This window comes from Magallana gigas, chromosome 2 (assembly GCF_963853765.1).
Source record: "Magallana gigas chromosome 2, xbMagGiga1.1, whole genome shotgun sequence".
NCBI lineage: Eukaryota > Metazoa > Mollusca > Bivalvia > Ostreida > Ostreidae > Magallana > Magallana gigas.
In genome coordinates this window covers 3090324-3116006 of record NC_088854.1, presented here as the reverse complement: position 1 = coordinate 3116006, position 25683 = coordinate 3090324, and the positions used below count along the sequence as shown (strand labels likewise).

Below are 25683 nucleotides of genomic sequence, written 5' to 3'. Positions count from 1 at the left end.
TATAATAATTTTAAATTTTGCAGATTAATTACATTTTAAACTGGAAATAATATAATTTTCTAATATCTGATTTTAAAGTATCTGATTTCCGGGTAGAGATTATTATTTATTATTATCTATTAGGTTTTTGTAACAGATGCAGTTAGTGCTTTTTACCTGGACTGTGGTAGATACTGTTTGTATTGTAAACCTATAATGTGGTAGATTTTGTTTATGATGTGTATCATTTAGTGCTGTTAGTTATGTTTACCTATATTGTGATAGATGCTGTTTGTGGTGTTAACCTATATTGTGGTAGATGTTGTTTGTGGTGTTAACCTATATTGTGATAGATGCTGTTTGTGGTTTAAACCTACATGTATATTGTGGTAGATGCTGTTTTTCATTTTACTATTTTGTGGTGTATACCTATATTGTGGTAGATTCTGTTTGTGGTATACCTATATTGTGGTAGATTCTGTTTGTGGTATACCTATAATGTGGTAGATTCTGTTTGTGATGTATTCCTATATTGTGGTAGATTCTGTTTGTGGTATACCTATATTGTGGTAGATTCTGTTTGTGGTATTCCTATATTGTGGTAGATTCTGTTTGTGGTGTATTCCTATATTGTGGTAGATTATGTTTGTGGTGTATACCTATATTGCGGCAGATGTTGTTTGTGGTATATACCTAAAATTGTTTGATGCTGTTTGTCATTTTTGGGAGTTGATTTTAATCAACTCTCCTTTGAAGTTACTTTGGCAAACCGAAAGTGAAACAGTGTTTGGACCTAAGCACAAATCATCACCGCTGACAAGACTTAGTTCTCGGAAATAATCGATAAATTCGCGGTAATGAATTCTGAAGCATTGTTTTTCAAGGAAACTTATTTATTGATACCTTGAAAATAGTCAGATTTTAAATGGTAGGAAACAATTTAGACATTTTTTGTAGAGGTATGTATTCCTACGCTAGAGTTTACTATAGTATCGTTCAACCAGACGATCGGTGGTTTCCGTAAATCTCCGACAAGCAGAGAATTTCTCTTGCTTGTCGGAAATTAACGGAGACAGCCGAGCGTCTGGTTGATTAATAGTATCTTTAAATATTACACGACATGATTCATATGGGGTTTTCTCGAAATTCTTTTCGGAAAAGTCCGAGTACCGGTATTCATATTAAAAAAAATGTGCGTAAATCAAATACATATAAAAAAAAACACTTGCCGTGCAAAATAACATTTTCGTTGATTCTAAAATAAATAATAATCGATAAAATCAACTCCCGTCAGTACTTCAGTACTTTGATTCTGTTTTGTGGTGCTTACTTGTTTGTGGTGTTAGCCTGTATTGTGGTAGATCTATGCTACTTGTGGTGTTTACATGTATTTTAGTAAATACGAAAACCAATGATTCTAGCTAAGAAGTTAGGGTAGATTGTTTGACAATGCAGCAAACCAGCGAGCTACCTTAATTGTAACGCCATTTACTGTTAAGCGATGAAATGCCATGCATGGTCAGGCATATTGCATAATCATTTTAAACTGTGAAGTTTAAACTTTCGATTTTACAGCCGAAAAAATCATTATCTGTGCGTCTTCTTCTATTTTCTTGTTCAGTTGAAATCAAAAACACCGTGAATTGCCACGAAAAAAATTATTATGTTAAAAAAATGAAAAATTTACTGCCCAAATACCCACTGATGGTCGTAAACACTCAGATTTCGAACCCATTGGCTTATTAATTTTTTATTTGTTGTTTTCCGATAGTGATTGTTTCATCAATATTTAGAGTGAGTACGGTGCTTATTAACCCCTCTTGCTCTTCCAATGTTACGGCGCCCACTGAGGGCCAATCATCGATTTTACCAATGTATGTTATTATGTGCAATGGTGATTGTGAATCGCACCAATTTCACGTGATTTAATTTCTCATCAAAGTACAAATCTAGGGGTATCACATAATGAAATCACGTTAAATTACATAAGACGAATTTTGCTTTTATAAAGTGCATGGAATGAAATTTAATGAATTATTTAGATTTCAGACATTTTTGACAAATTATGAATTGATACTTTGTTTGAAAAAATAAATCAATCAATTAACTAAACAAAATTAAGTGGATGGATTTACACATGATCTGTAATTAAACGTGAAATCTTCAGTGACAATTGATGGAGACGTTCTGTTGATGCCTAATGTGCCACAAGATATGAAGCGGATAGATGAGATGATGACAATGACTATATAAGCATAAAGGAAATTATATAAAACATATATTTTAAAAAAAATGGATTGCAAATTCAAAGAATCTGTTGATGAAATTGTCTTTTGAAATGTTCGCTTAACAGAACAAAAAATAACTTTCTTAGAATTTTATTGATGAAACATTTTTCTTGTTTTTTTTTTTTTTTTAAATTCTCCATGGGGTATTTTATTGTTCTGTTTAGCCAAGCACCGAGCACTATCACTGGATTACTTTGTGCTCACAAATAAAGAAAGGACAGCTCGAGTTACTTCCCCCGGAGGTTTCGCCGCGCGCCAATTCCTGGTAATGTCGCACACAGATGATGAATTTCCATTTCGTCAATATAATTACCACGATCAATTAGTAGCACGGCCTGATAATTATCACGATTACTGTCCGGAGCTTTAAAGAGAAGGAGTCTGCGAGCCAGCATTGGTATTTGCATATGTATTAATTCGTAGCGTACACTGGGGGAATTTCAGTTACATTGCCGCTCGGCTGGTATCGGATTCTTTCTACGGACGCGCTACTTTTCGCTCGTGCATTTTTTGTATGGAGGTAAGTGTGTGTACTCTGATATCACAAACACTTGTAGGCCGCCATGTGTGTCGGTTTCCTCCTTGTTGGTGCCACTTGATGGACTCCTGTTTACCGCTATTACCACTTTGTTGCCGTGTTCCGTGATTTGTGACCTGGGAAACACCTGTTATTGGGGAGCTTGGTAATCCGATTAATTGATTAGTTCTTTAATTAGATGTACGACGATTCATTTACACTGTAGATTTCTATTTTTAAAATAAACAGAAATTGATTTTGGTTAATTTAATGTATACACATTAATTTGGTCGAGTTTTTAATTCCGCACTTTTAAAAATTATGGTGAAAGAAACCAAAGCAACTCCATGGGCGCCGTAAAGCAGAGATAGCTTTAGGTGATAAAAGGATGGAAATCAAGTTCATTTCTCTTATCTTCGGCAGCCTATTTTCGTTCATGGCAGAGGCTTGAAATAAGTTAAAATCTAATATGCCGGATTTTTTCAAGGAAATGCAACAAGATTATCCCTGTCAGTCTTGAGAGAGTTTAAGGATAACAGCCGGATTTCCTCAAAGAGCTCTGCCATTCTGAAATTTGAATCTGTACTGCACTTAAGAAATCGTTTGACAAGAGATGTGCACTAGTGATTTGATTCTTGAGTATATCCGTTGGTTGATGTGAGTAAAATTAAGAATTTATATATATTTTTTGGTAAAGACAGGTTATAGTTTCGTGCTGAAATGATCCGATTCTTTTTTTTTTTTTTTTATCTTTTTTTTTGCATCATTAACATATACCTTTACATATATTAATTAGAAATTTCAAGATGATAAAGGCATGTCTAACTGGTTTTAAAAGTTCACTATATAACTACATATAGTACCCCTTCAATTCTTCACACATAATTGCAACTAGCTGTTAGTAAATACATTTGCATATGTGTTTGATTTTGCATATCTCAATGTAGTGAATCCTCGGAATGGTTTATCATCTTTGTTTTATCAGAACATCAAAAGAAATGACCGGGTTTGAATTTACGTTAATGTGCCCCTCCCCCACTTATTCCACCTCTGTTGACTCGGCCTAATATCGGACATTCTTATTGTCTTTTACAAATAAACAATTATTTAATTATTTCCTCCGCAATATATTTATGATTTCCTGTACCAATAAACGTTTGATGGTTTAATAACTCGGCCTATACAGAGATGGTTTTCATATTTCTGCGGGATATATTCACTTAAGTACAATATATTGGTACATGTACATTTCCCGTACTGCTCCGTTAACCCATCGGAAACGATATAACTTTCCTCGGTATACAGTAAGTACAGTTTATTTGTTTGTAAAAATATTCTGCAACATGTCTTCATAAAACAAGATATCACAGTGCATCTGGGTCACACTCGACATGGAGTGAAGCAGACGAGATGAGATATACACGTAAACAAATGCTCCTTCCTGTAATTCACGTGCTGTTTGCTGCGCCGCCAGATAGCGTTCTGTAGCACCTGTTGATGGAGTCTCCCCGCCAACTCCCCGCCAAAGACACAAGGATTACACCACACACACAACAAAATGATACCAAAATTAGAAGTATAAGATTGATGGATACAATGGAAGTTTGTTAGTTAAAAAAAATTGATTGTTAATTGCATGTACAGGAAATAATCCATTAATCTATATGATATAAATAAAAATAGAATATTATTTTTGAGAAATGAAGTGTGTGTATCTCCCTCCATAAAATCAAGATATTATCCATGGCACAAACACGAATTAGAGAAGATATACGAGTACTTATATATGCATGTACGGCGTATTATCGACAGGGCAGACATGTAATACAATTACCCACTCGACCAGCAGTCTCTCCTTTACGACTTGTATTAGTATCTCTTTGGGGTAATCGAACTATTCTGACGTTGAACCAGGTTTTGGGTTGCACTACCTGGACAAAGCTCTGACCGTTTCTTAAAATACTGTATTTTTCGACAGGTTTTCCCACGGGGTGTTGATTTTGAGAGGCAACAAAAGAACATGGCTTGGTAGGATGTAGACGGTTGGTACGTTGTTGGGTTGACGTCCTGTGGAATGTAGTGACCGTCTATACAATGATGTCCAAGAACCAGTACGACCTGGTCTCAGAGGACGGATGTGACGTCAGGATCCCCCTCCACAATGACGAGGCCTTCAAGCACGGCATACACTTCCAAACCAAGGTAAATCTCTCTCCCTCATAGAGTTAGAAGTTAATCTTACTCCGTCATGTAGACAAATGTTAGTTTCTCTCCTTCAGAGACAAAGGTGAATCTCCCTCCATAATGAAGACAATGGTAACTTTTTCTCCCGCGTAAAGGCAAAGGTAAATTTCACTTCCTGATATAGAAAAAAATAATTTTTTCTCATTCATAGAGACAAAGGTGAATTTCTCTCCCCATTAGAGAAGTGTGTGAATCAGCAAAATTTTGAAATTGAAAAAAATACCCGGAAAATTGAGGCTTCATTTCTTAATACAAATACGGATTGCACCCACGCTTTGAGAACATGTTTGTGTTGTTTAGACGCAAATTAAGACGTTATAAGACCTCTTTAAGGGTTTTCACTAGTCCCTAATAAAAGTTCTAGTGGATTTATTTAATAATAACTGCTTTATCGAATCTTGAAAGTACTAACACTATAAAGAACAAACTGTTAAAGAATCCGGTTTCCCCGTTTAGCAATAAAATGTTGAGTAATTTGTGAAGCTGCAAGCGTCAGTTGCTCTCTCTTATAAGTATACTGGTCATTTAGAACCGGTGGCTGCGATCTGAAATAATTCATGAACTGCAGCAGGATTTGTGTGTGTTATGTTTTATCTTGCTAAGTCCTCTGGGGTATTCCTGACTTGTGTTGTGGTCGACAGGATTCTCCGGTCTCGTCAATCTCACTGTCATCATGTTTCTAGGAGAAATACCACAAATAATACCCTCCTTGATCCCACACATTTGTATCACTTATCCCACCGCGGGACCGGGCTCTCCTGCCGTAACGATCCAACAGTACATTTTGTAATCACTCTATTATAAACAGCAACATCTGAGAAATGGACGTCGTTTTTCTCTCAGTTTGAATTGATATATTGAGATGATCCGCTTTACGTCTCTGTGGAAATCTTCTCTCGCGCTGAAAAGTCACATGTCCGGCGTGATGAAGTATTGGGTATCGAACCCCGACCTCTATACTTTGAGCGGAAACCATCTGACCAAATAAGACTTTGCAATGTAGCATCGTTTTAAATAAAAAAAAATAGATATCATTCTTTAAGGTGTATTCATCCATAAAAAAAAGCAATATGTTTGTTTTATATATTTTATGTGCATTCAATTCATTGATATGCATATTTTTTTGGTTAATTAACGGTCATTAGCCGGCGTATCAATGGTGTGTATGAACAGTTTCCTGCATGGAAATAGTCTTGCTTGCACATTAATCATTAATCGCCCAAATAAAGAAAACCCCGATAATGTCAAAACTCTCCATAGTAATCATGGTAATTATACGCATTATTCAAATGTAGTTCCCTTATCGCGGAGGAAGTTCCGGTGAGTTACCTGGTCGTCTGCTCAACTATGAAATTCGTGGGCTTACAAATACGGGAAAAGGAGCGCGAAAAGGATTGTGCGATGAACACGGTCAAATAATCTTGTCTTAAAATCTACCGAAAAAAAGAGGAGAAAGCATCGATCACGTGCCACTCTGAGGCCAGAAGTCCAATTTGTCTTCCGTTTCTGATTTAATTTGTTTCGACTCTGCCGGTGAAATGTCATGCGTCAATTACACATCAACTCGTCGTGAAAAATAGCATTCTCTTTACTCCACCGAGAACTTTCTTAATTCAGTAGGCGAAATGTATAGAATTTTTGTTTTTATTCCCTTTTATTCAGGTCAAAGTAAACACCTACAATATCCTGTACGTATGTAGTTTTTTCTTATTGCTGATTTTTTTTTTGCATTCAATGCAAACCGAGATAATTAAAAAAAAAGAAACGCACGGTAAACTGCAAAATAACTGCAAAATAAGAGGGGTTCAGCAAACCACAATTTTACGTGTATTTGAACTGGTAGGTTACAAGACAAAGTGTTTACATTTCTTGTATAACGTGAACTTGTAACTGTCATTTTTCAAATTGGAAACCCACTTTTTCTCATAAAAATTCTTGAGAAAAATATCATATGGAAAAAGTGATTCATATAATACATGTATGATGATAGTCAGATACAGGTATTACTAATATGGTTATTTAGAATTTCGATTGGTATGATGAATTGTTTTTTTTTAAATGCATGATATCATTTTGACTCTAACACCGTTGCTGAGGTGAGCAATGTGGCCCTATAGATATGATCTATAGACATTTTTTTTTTTTTTGGGGGGGGGGGGGTATTTATAAGGAAAGGGGTGTATAAGTTTCTGTAAATTAGAGATTCTTTTGTATTTTTGTATTTTTATAATATACATTGATATTTCACTTCCCCTCAAAAATGTTATTGTAAATAAATCAGCATTTGAAAACGTTTTCCGTATATAAAATACATATATACGTATAAAAATCCATACATATTCAAATCACAACTTCGTAAGTGATTTGAATACTTTTATCCTTATGTCTAGACGATTGCTTTTAGTCCTGAATTAATTTTCTCAAGTCGAGTGAAAATATTGATCAGCTGGTACTAAATCACTCAGTAATAGACGATTATAACGTCTCCCCACAATTCGTGTATGGATTGTCTGGTAACGTAAAGTCAAACGCATATAAGAATCCTACTGAAGCAAGATCATGATATTGTAAATAATCTTCAAATTATTTTTTTGTAAACTGAGAAAATCAGTTACTTCCAGGGATCCAGGAACTTAAATAAAAGATGCGTAGCGCTAAGCAGCAGTTTTTAGATTCCGACGAAAAATCATGATATTGGCGTGAAACGTCTAGAAGGCCTGCCCCTGAGAAACAAAAAAGAATAATTAGAATATATACCGGTAGATAAACCAATCAACCAATGTCATTTGTTTATTTAGGAGAAATAGTTTTATATATTGTCTTGAATCAAAATTGCTTAGTAAAGGCGAAGGTTGAAATTGTTCTAATGATGTGTTTTGTTCACGTCTTTGCAAAAGAAGGACAGTTTTGTGTTTAGTGGCTTACTTCATATGTTGCAAGGATAATTGCATGACCTTGAACGAAGGTTACATGGCGGTAGTATAACAGCTTTCCTTTTATTACACACATCCTTGACCTTTTCCAGTACATCGGCACCATGGACGTGCCCCGGCCGAGCAGTCGGGTGGAGATTGTGGCCGCCATGAGGAAAATAAGAGTGAGTATCATATCATTATTGATACTGACACGCCTTGAATTGATCCAAAAGCAGTGTTTGCTATGTTATGATTTATTTGCTTTTCTGTATTAGCTCTCTGTTTGCATTTTTCAGAGATATGAAATTCTTTCAATAATTTCGTCAATGTTTGTTTTTAAGTACGACTTCAAGTTAAAAGGCGTTAAGAAGAGAAAGGTGTGTCTCAGTGTGTCAGTGGACGGGGTTAAACTCACGCAGTCCAGGAAACACAGGGTAAGATACTGTCAATCCATCCCACTCTTTTCGCGCTTACTATATCGCCTCCATTTTTGTGATGTTTCATCTTTCCATATAAGCAATAAGTTTAAATAATCGATATTTTTTTATTCTTTTTCTGTACATCCTTATATAACAGCTTAACGCAAGGATGAAACCGTCAGCATTTGTGCTCAAAACCGACATATGATTTTATATTTTTAACTTTCATAAAAAATGCAACCTGCACACAATGATTCTTTTTAAAACGGTGCACATTTTGAATATGAGTACTTTGAAATATCAAAGAGCCCTCTTTCACCCTATAAGAAACAACATTTTGGCGATGGTCATTGTCTCGCGAGGTGGTGTAACAATCCCAGGTGGACACTGCTCCCTTCCCGATCCCGTGGCTTATACCTTTAATCATAGCGAAATCTGCTCCATGTAGCTCTAGTTTACAGTCTATATGGCATACAATATACATTATAACTCTAGTTTACGGTCAATACGAAATACAATGTTCCCTGTCACTCTAGTTTACAGTCGATACAACATACACTATACCCCGTTCCTCTAGTTATACTTTTATGTTCTATTACCCTCAGCGTTAGCAACACACTTAGCAGCGGGTAACACAACGAATTGTTACATGCGCGTAAATTATGCGCGTACAATTCGCCGTAGAATTCACGTAATTTCTATACAAAAGCAGTAAACATTTCTCTAAAAATAAGACATTCAATATAATAAAATAAATAGTGCCTGTTTGGGAGGATAACAGTTGAAATTGACACCCCTCGAAAAAACCATTGTCAACCTCCGCTTCGCGTCGGTTGACAATGGTTTCCTCGGAGTGTCAATTTCAACTGTTACCCTCCCAAACAGGCACTATTTATATAATGTATACCCTGTAACACTAGTTTAGTCGATACAGCATATGGTATACCCGTTTTTGTTGATTAGCCCTTATTTAGACTATGACAAAAATATGGAGCACATACCCACTTTATATAAAAGAAAATGCATTAAACTTTTAAAAATCAATATATTTCAAGTATTGAACATATTCAAGGTTTACAGATGGATGTTATATAAAATATACATTGTTCTGGATGATTTTTTAAAAAAATCAGATTTATTGATATTTTCAATTTTTCCAGTATTTTATCCTTTTATAGGCATTTTACACGCCCTGTCCACCCATCTTTCAGATCAGACTGACTCACTAGATCAGTATTGAAGAAATAAGACCTCATGGCTTTTATTATTGGTTTTCTATGACTTATGTAGACAGTCTTCAGTTTTTCTCGGTTTAGATATTAGCATCCTAACTTTTATGTGATGCCTTGATTGTAGTATTTGGCAAATACCCGGTATCCCTCTCCCTAGAAATGGCCTGGATGTTTCGTGTTTATGATATCACAAACTGCACTCTATTTTTCTGTCTAATAGAAGATACCATGCAAAGCTTTTGATATATTCTGATCACGAGTTTACAATTTCCGAGCGGGGCTTTTAAGGCAGAAATTAAATGTTTCGTGTCTTTAAGGGCGGTTTAGAGCATCGTGATTAGGAGCATTCATGTTGGCATCTCGATTCCAAGCTACAAACTTGGTGATCCATAGAGCTCTTCAAAATGTAATTTCTTCAATTACAGAGCTGCTTTCGTCTATACTAGTTGCTGTATATCCAATCTAAGACGTATATCCGAGGATGTCGTTTTGTCGTAATTTGGCCATTCTCCATCAAGCTATGCATTCGTCATTAGCGCTCCTCAGGATTTGAGAGGTCTGAGGATTACCGAACGGGGGGGCTGCTGGTCAATTAATACCAGCGTCGACACTCGGAGCCCGGGGATTAAATTAGAATCCCTCTAACGACCCCCGGCTTCCGCTACCCATCCATCGACCAAACGTAGCGTCTTTAAAAAGCCTTTTATTTCCTGTAAATAAGAAGCGAGTGATTAGAAATCAATAGCCTTGGCTATTTTTTAAAAGGAGGGTTTCTTCGTTATTCTGTACCATTCCCAAAAGGAAGTAGGTATTATTGGACCAGTTTTCCGGGAGATGGTTATTTTTCGTCCGTTGTTCGAAATGTCTCTGTCAGTGTTCCACGTGGATTTTCGTCAAGCTTGAGATTGGGCATGCGCAATATTTGCCCTTCCTCTTTATATTTTTCTCACCCGTATATTAGCAAAACTTTTGAATAACTTTAAATATAATAAAAAAAATTGTATAAAGAAAAAAAGAATGTAAAAAAGCTAACAATATACATAAAAACAAAAAAACTGGCATAGTTACAGTATCGTGAAATTTGTTTATACACAAACAAACGGAAAACAGTTTGTTTTATAGGGTGTATATAATTTTATTAAGATAGAGAAATTGTTCCTTTCAGGAATAAAATACGACTGTAGGTGTGGAATGCCTTTGTTTTTCCGTTCGTTCATCATCGCCAGGAACACATATGAACAGGAAATGCAATTACTAGAACTTTTACTGCATCAGAAATATAAGTTAATGGCGGAGAGTGCGTCTCTCTCGCAATCTCCGTCACATAGAGGCGTGAGTTTACTTTAATTCATCTCACCCCATGTGTCCGGACGTATTGATGCATTGACGAAATGATAATACAGCACCCTAAATCTGCTGACAAAGAGCTCCTTCGCTGGTCTATTGATTCATTGTATGTCTGTCATATCCAACTATTCCGTCGTTTCTTCTCTTTTGGGTTATTAGACCGACCCTTGTATCACCAGCCTTTCCTTGTAGTCCAGCTCCAATGGGAGCCGTTCTATTATTCGATCATTACACGAGGCGAACACATTCTGTGACATGAATACTATTTTTGTTATTTTCTATTACCTTCTCTTTCCCCGGGGTACGGTATATTATAAGCCTATTTTCATGTGGTTTCATAAAGTTGTAAACATTTCGCGAAAAAATTATATTAAAAGTCGGGGAATAATGCAGATTAAATGTACGAATAATGGAAAATATAAAATAATTCCATAGGTGTTGGAACTATTTTAACAAGAGTTTGGGTAATTTGTTCGACATCAATATGACGTAGGCCTGTGTATTTCGCTGTTGGTCACTTAGTCACGGCTCTTTGAAATTAACAAGATTTGTTTGACTTTTGAGCTATTACTACTCAGTATATGTATATTTCACTCGAAACCATGCCTTAACTTTTTTAAAAATTTGTTTTGATGCAAGAAATAGATAGAACTTTACGTCCTACCGAAAGTCCAAGATGTTGTTAAAATGGTTCTTATGCTTATTTGTTTATATGAATTTGTATCGAATCGATTTTAAATACTTTGAAGAGATTTAAGTTTTAAGTTGTACTGTAGATACTCTTTAGAAAAAGCAGAAATAACTTAATATTGTAAATGGAATGTGGTGAATGCTGAAAGTAAATTTACTACGCGGTGAACATGGATAAAGCGGATGTCTGTTGTAACACATTAATTCATTATTACTTTATTTACAAACACGGTTATAAGGAATGCCAGCTAGCAGTTGAAAGCCGTATTTTAATATTTGTTTGGGGTTTTTTTTTGGTTGGGAGTTATTTTGGGGTGTTTTTTTTCCCCAGAATAATCATGTTTACAAGTATACAGAACTATTGAATGAAATTCACGCTTATATTTTGTTCTCAACTTTTTTTTCATTTTTTATTTTTTGATAATAAGAATTTTTATGTGCATGTAAGGTAGATAGATGGAGAGTGCGATTTGTATGTTGTATGGCTATGAGCAATATCTTATTTGTAAATGTTTGAAGCGTCTGATGTTATAGACTTTAACAGATGAATGATAGAGTTTTAAAAATAAATAGAGTTTAGTTCCAAAGATGGGAAAAATAATCTCTAGGTCAGAAAGCTTTACTAAAACATTTATTGTGAAGTGGAAGTTTAGAAGAATACCTGGTAAATGTTTTCTTTCTTTATTTTACATTCCAATCGGTAGGTAAAATTATATTTTGCCACATTTAATCCAAATTTTTTGCTGTTTTGAACTATTTTACCCGACGTTTATGTATAAATAGATATTTTTGGTAAACAATTTTACTAATTACTAAATTGTCGTAAATATTGGTGATCTCTTTCCATTCCAAACGCTTTTACCAAGAACCATTATGTATTTTATAGCTGCAGGTCTGTAGCTCCCGGTCTGCAAATAAATTTGGATGGACGACCTGCAGCTATGTATTTTATGAATGTAGATTGATTTCTACATTGAATGCAAAAGGACTCCAACCTTTTAAGAAAATTAGCCTAAGGTCGCTAGAACCGAGAATCAGATACTTAATATGCATTACCATCAGAATAAAAAACATTTTAATGGCGCCAATTTCTGTCTTCTTACCAGAGGTCTGTGTCGTCTGCTTCGTCCGAGGAGAACAGAGAACTCATAGCTCAGCATCCCATATTTCGGTAAACGTTCATTGTTTCTTGTCAAATATATAATATTCATGACGAAAGATAATATAGACCATTTTAAAACTAAATACTAGTAAAACAAATAAAATTTCAAGCTTTCTCTAATAAGAAATTTTGTCCCTAACGAAATTTTAATTTCTTATAAAGAAGAATTTACGAATCCGAATTTTACGAAAACGTTTTGCAAAGGACAGTAAATTTTTGGTGTATTTTTGATGGAAAAAAAACCCCACAACATAGACACCATGTACCTGAGATTCGTGTATATTGTAGGATATTCTATGTGTCTCACGACTCCCAGGACCTGAAGATATGGAGCTACATCGCCAGGGACGGTCCAACCAATTGTTTCAAGTGCTCCGTGTTCAAGGCCATCAAAAAGGTAAGATGGCAGCTTCTTAAAGGAAAAAATCGACTCAAAATTCTCTGATGAACTAATGACAAACTCAAGGAAACAAACTTTAATGACAAAATCATTGGTTTTGTTGGGGATGCCTACGATTGGAGATACATAATTAAACATCAAACGATTAAGGAGAATACCAAAAGAAGATTAAAAATATAGACTTTTGACGACAAATAATTAAAAATAAATTAAAGGATGTTAAAGATTTTACCTTTATGTTATAGGTCTGTTGAGAACCTGTAGTAGTATTGATATTGTACTTATCTTTTAATTATAATATGCCGAGAACTAACTCTCTCTCTCTCTCTCTCTCTCTCTCTCTCTCTCTCTCTCTCTCTCTCTCTCTGGGGTAGACTATGTGCCCCTGTCTAGCTCTGTGCTTTGTTAGGGGCGTTCCCCTTACATACAACACAATGCGCTCCGTCGTCCCCTTGAGTAACAAGGTTTAGCTTGCACTATCAATATCCATCTTCAAATAAAACATATGGGACCTAGTTATTCAATTCTCACCCTTTTCGCAATGTTTAGCCAGACATAAAACATATTGCACGAGACGTTTATGTTATCTTCTATTTATTATGCTTTGTTATTCCGTTTGAGTATGAAGAAATATTCCTAATAAAATTTGACAAGTTTGAGATAACTTGATATAGAAATTCCCAAGACACAAGAAGGCAGTAATATTTCGCATTGAACTGACTTCCTAATGTTCTAAAAACTATAAACTCTCATTCTAAGATAAGAAATTATAAAGAATGGCTCAACAATGCATGAGAAACAGCACAGTAATTCCTGTTTCTTACTTTCTATGCTCCCCCCCAATAAAACCAAGCTCTTTAAAGAATCTAGTTAAAGTCTCTCTTTAAAGAAAATTTGGGTGCATATTCAAGTCCAGTACAAATCACTCCTATTTAGATGGACTGTTTAATCCTCACCATCTCAAACACACCGCAGGAAATTTCTTCCTTTATTGCAACTATACAGACCTCATTTATTATAAAGTGATGTAAGCAGCCAATTCTTTATTTTTTTTTATTGTAATTTACTTCTTTTAAAATAAACAAAAAAAATTATGCTTTATTAAACTTTATTAAACTTCTGTTATGCAGTTGTTTTCAGTGAGTAATAGATATGTAGGCCATTTTTATAGCAATATTACGTTAATGTCATCCTGTACACAAAATACTAGTAGCTTGCAACATACAGTAAAACTCGGTTATAGCGAAGTCCTAGGGACCAATGGATGTACTTCGTTATATTCGTAATTTGTTTTATCCGTATAACGAATTCGTAATAATAACTATAGCGAATTTACTCTATACATGTTTTCTTTTACCAGACTATAATTTTGGGTAATTGAGGCTTAAAATAAAAATACATTACTTTGATACCTTTAATAATCGGATTGTGAATTGAAAAATTTATATGGAAATAAATTCCTTTAAACAAATTTGTATAATGGCAGAGCGAACTTTTTGATTTGTAAAGAAATTCCTTATAAAAGTGTTAAATTTCGTTATGATTCACCTCTACGGGACTCAAAAATAGTTCGCTATATCCGTTAATTCGTTATATCCGAATTCGTTACAACCGTAAAGTTTTTTAAAGATTCGATAAGAATTTTACCGGGGACCTTAAAAAAACTTCGCTATAACCGAGAATTCGCTATATCAGTGTTCGTACTAAACGAATTTTACTGTTTTCTATAGTAGAGAATTTTTTCTCTCATAAAACACATGCAATTAAACTATTTAGTCTTCGTCTTAGAGGTTTAAGTAACTTGGCATGCACTTCTGTTTGTTGTTTGTGTTTGTGTTTTTGCAGTTGTTGTCTTTGTTTTTGTTTTGTTTTTGAGGCAACATAAGATTCTTAACAAATATAGCTCACATTGCTACTAAATCAATACTCAATAGTAACACTTGTTTTACTAACATATACTTATCTTATGTTCAATATGCTTCAAGACTTGGTTTATGCAGGAAACATCTCCTAAGAATAACATAGAATTAATACTGTACGCTTATTTCTCTGTAGAATCAGGCTACAAGAATTGTTCGTACCATAGGCCAGGCTTTTGAGGTCTGCCACAAACTAGACGCACAGACACACTTACCAATGAAAACCAACGACGAGCCATTCGGTAAGCTCCGAGCTAACCATTATACGCATTGCATTCAATATTGTTCAAGATGATACAGGTCAAATGATTCACAAAACGTTAGAAACTTTTTATGGTTAAAGATTATCATTTCGCCATGATGGGGCCTTGCCGTCACCAACATGGCATTAAATGAACATTCTAAGCTCAATATCTTAAATAATGAAAGCAATTTGGTCACACGCTCACCAACCATCAGAATTTTATGCTGCAAATCTCATCCCTGTGCTGTGAATGGCAAACCTTGTGGTTTTGGTCGTAACCGCTTTATATTTTAGAAGTTCCATATTGGTCTATGTTATATATATGCGTTATTTCTGTAGGATTGTTTCGTTAAATTTTACTTGAAGATATCGTTACATGAACACATTATTAATAACTTCAGTGAAAACATTCTAATTAAGACATGGCATCCCCGTCCAGTATCTCAGTATACCCAGTCACGTTCTAATTACTGAGATATACCAGAAGTTAATGCAACCAAATATTGAGAATCTGACCAGTGGCCCTGGTATATTATCATCTTTATTCGGTGAATTAGGAACAATGGGAAACTTGTTTCGGTCTTGTAGTTCATATCCCAAATGGAATCGAATCTGCAGCATATTTTCTACATTGAATTTAAACCATTCTGTGTTTCAAACCACATAAGTTTTTATCAGATTGAGTGATATCCCTATTTTTAACCTGTGCGTTGTCTGGAGTGCTTGCTCCTTGCAATCAGCTATTTTATGGGATCCATCGCTCCGCAATATTGACATGCTTTTACACTTTCAACAGGAACAAGAACCTTAACTTTCAGAGATTTTTTTATTGAAATTGATTTGCCTTGTTCGGTTTAATTCAAACGTCGGCCAGTGTTAATTTGTGCCGAGAAAGACACTATTAGTTTCCGTCAATGTGCGGAAAGTTCGCAGTTACCAAAAAACAATTAAGTCTGCGATGTATTTTTCGATGTAAATTTTAGCAGCAGTAATGTGGTTGATGGTCCTCTACTCTTTCTGTTTACTTACAATAATACAATATCATTTCTGAACATGAGCACTTAAAAGGGTAGATTGCTGCATTGACAGGAAAATTGAGAATGAGCAATGAACAAACACTTAACAGAGGGCCCGGCTGTTTCCTCTGTAGAATGGCTCTTCTCGTACTTCGCTCTTTCCATTTGGTTCCATTCAATTTAGCTTTACGAGATCATAGAAATTAGACTTTATTTATTTTGTAGTTTGAGAGCAGAATGATGTTTCGCAATTCATAAATACAAGCTTATTTGTTTCCGAACAGTTTGTTAATCAACAATTCTTACAAAAGTATGGTTCAATTCCAAGTACACCAAACTCTTCGATATTTGCATTCGCTGAATTAATTAGTAATTATAAGTAAGTTTGGTAACCACTTCATTCTCCGCACGTGATATTGAACTGCGATAAGGAAGATTAATTCCATAAGTTCCGAAGTATTATACAGTCCACCATTTTACGTAGTCCTTCCGGTTGAGGGATTCCGTTTTCATCTTGATGTATATTCTACAGCTGCAGCTTTTAAAAGTCTGGTAATTTTTATTGGAGACTTATCTCTTCCTATCCGATTAGATATCAGAAGGTCGACAGGAGTAAGGGAAATAAAAAAGATTGAGTTTAATCGTATATACAGCCATTCAACCTAACTAATGTTAGTAAAGATTCATAACCCAAATATATCTTTAGTAATCTGTGTTGATAAAAAAAAAATTATGATGGAAGAAGTTAAAACGTAATTTGCCACTCGAAGAAATCGCTGCCGTGACGTAGGAAGCAAGTGGTTTTGAATTGAACTCCAAACATTACATTGGTTTGCCCTCGTAGATTTGAAGTTGCTAATTCGTTCGGTTTTAATGATAAAAGCTTCTTTGTAACAGCGGGATAGATAAAACCAGGGGCAGGAATTCGCCATTCCTCTCGATCTAAGTATATAGGGATAATATTTTCCGGAAAAATTCTCTTTGTTTCAGCTGGAAGTAAATTAAACGATCGTCTATAATTCAATAAATATGTGAATCTCATTAGATGGTATAGGAAGTTCTGTTTTAGCTACATAACATGTAGAAGATGGTGGGATTTGCGAGTAAGGTGTGTGATTTCAATAGGTGCACACGCTACGATAGATAATAATGCATCTTCCAGCGCACGGGCGAGTTTCTTACAGCAGATTCTGGATTTAACAGATTTGACGCTATCTTCTGGTGATTGTAGTTTAATAGACTTTTTTATTTGTTTCTGTTGGAGTTTTTTTGGCAAGGAATACATAATGTTTCAGAGGAAAAAGAAAGGTTTGTAATGGAATATCGATCTTGTATCACAAATAGATTTGGAATAGTTTTGTTTTTTTTGGCTAGATAATGGAAATCAAATAAAAAGAATTTGTTTAGAAAAATCATATTTGTTGGTAATTTCAGGAAAATCTAAAGAGAAACTGAATGTTTCTACTGAAAGTCCACCACCGTATCGCTTGGTGAGTTAATAATGACGTTATCTCTCTCTCTCTCTCTCTCTCTCTCTCTCTCTGAGTGCATTGGGTTTTTTTTTATGTTAAATACAGGCGTCTCCTACCAAGAACACAAACAGCGGGAGGCCGTCCCCCATCCCATCCCCCGAGGTCTCAAAGGTCAGCAACCGGGACCCCGCGCCGATTAGCACCCACCAACACGTCATGTTGCTAAGACAACAGATAGAGCAACAGCAGCACCAAACACAAATTGCTATTGGTCAAGTTCAATTACTGAAGGACCAATTGACATCGGAGACTGCTGCAAGGATAGAGGCACAGGTAAAATCTTCAATCTTCAGTCAGAAGACTTTCTCCATGGTCAGTCGCCTACGGAAGCGACGCTCTTATTCCGTGATGTACAAAATTATACATTACTATTTTATAGCTGTGAGCGGCCTGTAAATGAAAAAGTATGCTCTTATCTCGTCAGGCATGTTGCATCAAAGCAATCTTATCAGCATTACCAATATTACTTTCTTAATAATACTATTCCTCCTTTGATTTCATCAACCGCTATGCCTTTTATCCTATAATTACTTGACACTGGGGATAGTTCATTACATCGCTTAATACTATGTTATATATCCATTTACTTTCTTTCAAAAGGCGAGATCCCATCAACTATTGATGCACAACCGCGACATGTTGGATCAGATGGCGCAGTTGGTTGCTAGGTTACAGGAGTTGGAGCTGAAGGTGACGGGCGCCGTGCGCACAGCAGACGTAGAGAGCCTCCTCCCGCCCCCGTCAGCGTTACGGGTGAGCGTTCGCGTGTTACGTAATCGGCAAACAAGTCAGCCGCGCACGTGTTTGTGATAATTGATACATCCTCGACAGAAGTTGCATGTATACAAAATAAAACTGTGTTCTATAAAGAGAAACACTTGATGTACATTACATTGTTTGAATTGTAAAACGCTTGGGTTTTATCCAAAGAAAACACAAGAATTTTATTTCAAAGCCTGCTTTATGTAAAATTCTTGGTGTTTTTGTGTACAAATCGTTTGCTTCAGATCACAATCACTCTGTAGCAGCTGTAAAAACAATTCGAACGTAGATTTGATAAAGTTTTACAAGATTTTCTTTAAATGTATCAGTGAAAAAATGTCTGTTTTTGTTTTCCCACCAGATGCCTGTGTTACCAGACCCCACCACCCCCCAAGCGGGTCCCGTCTACACCCCGGAATACTTCAAGGGCAATGCTTTCGAGAAACCGTTTGTGACAGACTTTGACACAGATTCTCCGGACAGCGGACACAAAGAAATGTCCACTGAGAGCCTGGCGGTCCAATACCAGAATTCAAACACATCGTACTGGCAAAACGTTTTGAACGGGGAACTGATCTCCCTGAGCTCACCGTCGAGCTTTGCCCCCGGGACCATCTGTCACGTGGTAGAGGACATTGCTGCTGTGACTGGGAATCCTTTCGCCAGTGGGTTCACCGAAACCTTCGAAGACCAGGAGTTTCTGAAGGACAATGAACACATTATAACTCCATGTCCGCCACAGGATGCTTGTGGAAACAGACTGGAGTTAAAGCTCACACGGACGCCGAAGATAGCGCCCCCGCCGGAATTCAGAAACTCCAAGTCGTATCGAGATTCTCAGTACTCGGTCCAGAGCACGGAGAGCGCGTCTTCCCAGGACACCACTCTGTACATTCGTACCCCGGAGAGTGATTATTTCTCTTCTAACATGAGCGGAAGCATGATTTCTCAAAACTCTACCAGTGGTAACGTGTTGAACCTGCCGTCTGCTTCCAGTCAATGTGACATGGATTCCAAAAAGGACTCGGACGTGTCTCCCAGTAACTCCCTGGGATCCTCTAGTCACTCCAGCTCCAGCACGAGGTCCGAGCTCAGCCAGATCCAGCGACAGACCAAAGCTAGCGACAGGCCGAGGGCTTGGCCATCTCCAAGGTCACCTCAGAAACAAGAACCGGAAGGGGTGCCATTTTCCGACTTCAAAACGATCGAGCAGAGGGAAGTGTCTATCTCTCCGAACAATAACAAACCGGGTCCTAAGAAGAGCCCCATCAGTGAAAATCAAAGTGTGAAAAAGCTGGAAGAGTTGCCGCGCAAAAGACAATTACAGGGGTACAGAGATTTGGTGATAAAGCCTGCTCCCCCACCCCCACCTCCTAGAACTGTTGATAGGTTATAAAACCCCACCAACCAAGACTGTCGATAGGTTATAGACCACAAAAACAAGTTCCATCATACCAACAACACAGAACTGTTCATATAGGCTACTAGTATAGATCCCCACACACTTTTCACAACTAAAGCCCGCTCCCCACCCCACCCCCGAGGACTTTGACAGATGATAACCCCCACCCACCTCCCTGGACTGTCCATATGCTGCCGACGGGGGCTACTGGCCACAGTCTGCTGTAGCACTGCATTCGGTAATCTGTTCTCTCCAGACGAAAGACGATCACACATCGTCAGTCGTGTCCAAATGTAGGGGAGGTTATACGTGAAATTGTAATTGATTTCTATGTTAATCGCTTCGACGATGAATTTTATCATTTAAGTCATTTTTTTAAAAATGTGTCTGATATTGTCCATTTTAAACAATAAACATGTCTTTCTAGTCAAATTTAATAAAACATATTTAGAAAGGACATGTTGAATTATTGGGGAACTATTTGCAATTACTCACCCAAGAAGAATGCTAGATTCCTTCAAATCCATTGTTCTATACTTTTACTAGCCTATCTTAATGATGTCGTTTTAGCATTGTACGCACTGTAAAGGGGAAATAAATCAAACACGGAATAGCATTTCTTGGCTCAACGTCCAGGTTCGTACACTTTGGCGGTTGTTTTATTACTCGTTTATATCTTTTCCACATCATGTCGATTGTTAACTTTAATTTCAGGCTTGTAGAAAGTCTAATCGCACCTCTGAACAATAAATTTCAAGAGGAACTAGAATATTACATAAAATTAATATATTGCTTTAGATATGCTGAAAACAAAAGATATACAAATATTGATAAGAAAAAATATCCATAAGAGGTCTGCCTTACTAGCAATGAATGTTTTTTTCGTCCAATAAACGAGAAAATAGTGCATTGTACTTAGGAAATGATCTACATTTTCCTTTGCATCGGAATCAGGATAAAAATGATTACTGAATCGTTCATGGTTTTATACGTCCTTGTGAAGGAGGGATAATCCCAACACCACGGTCAGTCAAGGCTCGACATTGACCTGCCAAGCCCGTGTCGCGCGATCGAGGGGACGTTTTCTATTTCATGTAGCTCCATACTCAATCAAGATTTTGACGTTTGATGCTTCTGTAAAAAAAACTTCCGTGATACATGTACATAGAATCACTGTATCTGCCTGATGTTTTCTTTGACAGCCTATTTTAAATAGTATCCTTAAAAAGCAAGAGTAATTTGGAATTTATCAAACTATACTTTCTCGGAATCGGTTTTTTAGGGCTTACTTTTTAACAATTCTTTGAAAAATGGTGGTTTCCAATGATTTTTTTAGAGAAAAGAAAAAAATTGTCTAACCTTTTTAAAAGTAATTTATATAAGAGCATATTTACAGGTACTATTTTTAAAACATTTTTCCAAATTTCTCTGTTCCTGACATTTGATACTTACAATTCAAAGAAAGATTTTGTCAGCTTGTATATTGCAAGAGATATATTAATACGGTAGAGCTCTATAAAATACATGTACCGTCGTTTTGAGTTTGAAATATCTTTATAAATCAAAGTACTGAAGTGCTGACGGGAGTTGATTTTATCGATTATCATTTATATTAAAATCAGCGATATGTGATTTAGCATGGCAAGTAGTATCAGTAATCGAACTATTTCTGAGAAATTGTATGGATCCAGACAAGATTGAACTCTAGTTTTGTTCAACCAATCGCTCGACTGTCTCCGTTTATCTCCGACAAGCAAGAGAGACTCTCTGTTTTGTCGGATATTAACGGAGTCAGCCGAGCGTCTGGTTGAACGAGACTAGTACATTGAAGTCTAGCGTATGAATACATGCATTCGACTTCAAAAAATATCTAAACTGTTTGTACCATTTAAAATCTTACAATTTTCATGGTATTAATAAATAGGTTTTCTTGAAAAACAATGCTTCAGAAAACAATGCATCGAATTTTATCGATTATTTTCAGGAACTAAGTGTTGTCAGCGGTATTGATTTGTGCTTAGGTCCAAACACTGTTTCACTTTCGGTTTGCCCTAGTAAGTGCATAGGAGAGTTGATTAAAATCAACTCCCAAAAACTATTTCAACGTATGTCAAAAGGCAATTATACCTTCAAAATCTTACCCTATCAAAAATAACGTCAGATAACCTTTTTTTTTAAAGGTGATTTCATTTGAATATTAAGGGGAAAATGAATAAATTGACATACTTTTGGAAGGTGAAGTAATCTTTTCCTCATTAAAAAAAATAATAATACAGTATAGCTAAGGTAAAAAGAAATGTATTTTTAAGATATGGTACAATTTTTACAGACAGTGCATTTAATACATGGATATGAACTTCTATATTATGTTAAGTAAATGATTTTATCACATACGAGGTTAATTCAACAAAATGTTATCATTTACAATGCCAAAGCAATATACATTGTAATCTTTTCTTTTCAACTGAAAATAAATAAATCGTTCTGTTGCATCTAATCGTCTTGACATGAACTTCTTAACTTCATCTTATGAGGCGTTGGCTCTTCCTTCTTTCGATCTTGAAACGGTAGAGATTTGAAGTTGTTCTTCATGAAAGCCGAGCTTGAAGTCACCAGGCAGAAAATAATCACGGAAATACGTACAACGTTCATAAAGAATATCAGCGAATGGTACTCGACGAACTTGTGGGTAGTGTTTGTGAACCATGCTTTCTTGAAATGGAAGAACACTCCAAAGTACATAATGTCCGCAGCAAAGAGGGTCAGGAGGATGACACCCACGTCCCAGAATAACTGCACGGACAGCTTGGACTTCAAGGTCGGCAGGATGAAGACGGCCCAGGAGAAATAGATAATCCCAGCTATAAATTTGTCCACGAAATCCATCCTGTTTTGAGCATTTATAACCGCAAATGTTAAACCAAAAAAGCAACAAAATGCAAATTTTTCCTTTGCTGATGTTCCAAGTAATCTCTTGATTCCAGAAACAGCGTCATTGAAAACGGAAAAAACCTCAGATGCCATGATCTTCAATGCTAACGTTTTTTGAATTGTTTATATTTCAGTATTGTGACGTCATTAAACATTCCGTCAAATTAACGTCATATTGCGCTGGCATTCTCGAGCTTCAAGAATAGAACACAGTTCAAATGTAGGCTAACGCCAGGCGGATTGATTAGCGAAGGGGTTTTATAAAAAGCGTAAAATGTCCCAAGTTATGTCATACTCGTATACATATATGTAGCTTCCTCTTTATATAAAACACAGGATTAATAGGGAAAAACACTACCCTTGCCATAAGATTTTATCATAGATATGTTTCACAAAACTCTCAACTCTACTGGCAGTAAAGTCATAAGAATCTGTTTGGAACATGACGAATGCATGATTTATTAAATATTTGCAGTTTATCCAAAGAGGAACGTGTCTTTGGGAATAGAATCTACATATGTATATACATGTACATGTATAGAAGTAATGTACATCGAAAAATGCCTGCCGCTCCCACATGTGCTTTGGGATGGGACCCTCTCCCCCCCCCCCCCCTTCCCAAAAAAACAAACAAACAAAAAACCAACAAAAAACAAAAAACAAAAAAAAAACAAAACAAACAAACAAAAAACACTTCCCCCTTACATCTATTTAGGCCTTTCCGAGTTTTTTATGATTTATTTTATAACCGAGTTCTCCAAACGAAAAAAATCCGGTTATTAAAATGGTGAAATAGGCGTGCGGGCGGCTGCCAAAAAGGTACCCTTATTGTACGCAAAACTCCTCCTACCGTTCGAAGTTGTTGTTCTGCAGATCAGTTGTACATACATATATATCAGAGATGTGCATTTTACTTGGATTTTGATAATTGATCGATAAAAATACATGCTGTAAAACTTATTCATTTGTTGGCAAAATATTGCTTAAAGGGTACCCCTATTGTACGAATAACTCCCTTTACAGTTTTGTAGATAGGAATTTGTTTTTTTGCGGATCAATTGTAGGTATATCAGAGGTGTGCATATTGCTAGGACTTTGATTCTGATATTTTATGAAAAAAATACTACCTTATATATTTTTGGCAATATATTGCATATAGAGTACCCCATTTTGTGTTTATCAATTCAGAGTTGACAAGTCAATTCATTTTACGGATATTATTTACACAAAAGAAAATTTTCGGTTTGATGTCATATTGACAGCTTCTCTCTTGTTAAAAGTGTATGTTGATGCATACTTCTTTAATAAAATTCACAATTAATTAACGCGAACTAAGCTATGTACATGTATCATGTATACAAAAAAATTATACTACTGGTAGTTTTTATATAATAGACGGTATGTTGAATATTGTTGCCGTTTCTAGTGATATTTTATCTACACAGGTTTGATAAACTGCACAAAGACCTACATGTTTATACACACATCTCGTGTTCTTCTACTTAAGTTCAAGTGATGCATATATAGTTGATATCCGAATTTTATTTTATGCCAGCGGGATATTAGAGAGAGCTAATTAATACAATTATCTGCTCTCTCTCTCTCTCTCTCTCTCTGACTTTTCATCTAAACTATGTGTTCCAAGATATCCTCGATTCACATTTTGCTTAATTATTCAATAATCATAAATATCCCACGGTTCAAACGATATATACTCATTCAAACTATGAAAATTATCCCAGATTTCTTCTATGAAACGCCCCTCTAGCTTGTCAGATTTCGATACACAGCTAAAAATAAATGAGTTTAGAGGATTTTTAACTGAATAGTACCGAGATGAAAACGTTAAAAAATTGTACAAGGGATTCCGAGTGTATTAGAGGTACCGTGAGCAAGCTCACAAATGTTACCTCCTGCTAAGAAAATAAAATAACTCAAGTACAGTGTACCATTATTTCTCTTTAGGAAAGTAATGGATGCACCATTTTTTAAAGTAACCTTGAAGTTGCGAGTTTGACCAAAGCTCCTGATTAGGACATATTTACAGGTCTCAAACAATATTTGTATCAAACTTTAGTTTTAATCATTTTCCATTACAAGATATGCCACCTAGAAAGGAATTAAGCATTTTTTTAAAACAATGACCTTGAACTGAAACTAAGTCAAGTTCATGAGACACCTTCAGGTCATTAGCAATCTTTATGTGAAGTAGGAATGTCCAATGTTTCTCGATAAGAAAGGCATTGACCTGACAAAATTATGAATGGGTTCTTTCCAATGACCTTGAAATTGCTCAAATGACCTTGAGTCAAAATCATGATATACCATCGGGTCATAAGCAATCTTTGTGTAAAGTAATAACTTTCAATGATTCTCCATAAGAAACACTTATAAAAGACCGGACACAAAATTTGCACTTTTCCTTCCAAAAGTTCCTTTTGACAAATTAAGGTCAACCTTGAACATTGATCTAGAAAATTATGTCAATTTCACTGTAACCCTCTTCTGAAGGGCATGGTATGTGTGAATGTTGGGCTCGGCTTGGCCAAAGGAAAAGGATATATGCTCTCAACCAATGAAATCTAATGACAGACAGACGGATTGACCACTAGAGAAAACCAACAGACCCCAAGATGCATACACAATCCCTCATACAGATATGCCCAGCATAAAGATAATCAAAA

At 35.9% G+C, this 25683-nt stretch overlaps 1 protein-coding gene across 4 annotated transcripts; it reads left to right on the top strand.

Annotated features, from left to right (window-relative positions):
* The first annotated feature begins 2632 nt into the window (after positions 1–2632).
* LOC105331319 (carboxyl-terminal PDZ ligand of neuronal nitric oxide synthase protein) lies at positions 2633–23055 on the top strand. Of its 4 annotated transcripts, XM_066074513.1 has the most exons (12): positions 2794–2950; positions 3272–3441; positions 4763–4986; positions 8054–8125; positions 8285–8377; positions 12738–12802; positions 13082–13190; positions 15249–15354; positions 17807–17862; positions 17950–18177; positions 18505–18657; positions 19028–23055. In XM_066074513.1, exons 3-12 carry the CDS (start codon positions 4879–4881, stop codon positions 20060–20062), a joined length of 2025 nt encoding a protein of 674 aa, XP_065930585.1. In that variant the 5' UTR covers positions 2794–2950; positions 3272–3441; positions 4763–4878; the 3' UTR covers positions 20063–23055. The 4 variants fall into 4 exon arrangements, with proteins under 4 accessions (XP_011431752.3, XP_065930585.1, XP_011431751.3 ...); XM_011433450.4 differs by lacking the exons at positions 2794–2950; positions 3272–3441 and adding an exon at positions 2633–2787; XM_011433449.3 differs by lacking the exon at positions 3272–3441.
* Positions 23056–25683: the final 2628 nt, after the last annotated feature.

What these genes read in the sequence shown, in the direction of transcription:
- LOC105331319 (XM_011433450.4), top strand. Translation starts at nt 4,879, where the DNA reads ATGATGTCCAAGAACCAGTACGACCTGGTCTCAGAGGACGGATGTGAC. An exon ending in TGTTCAAGGCCATCAAAAAG is followed by an intron (nt 13,191 to 15,248) that starts GTAAGATGGCAG and finishes ATTTCTCTGTAG; the next exon opens with AATCAGGCTACAAGAATTGT. An exon ending in CTGCAAGGATAGAGGCACAG is followed by an intron (nt 18,178 to 18,504) that starts GTAAAATCTTCA and finishes TTCTTTCAAAAG; the next exon opens with GCGAGATCCCATCAACTATT.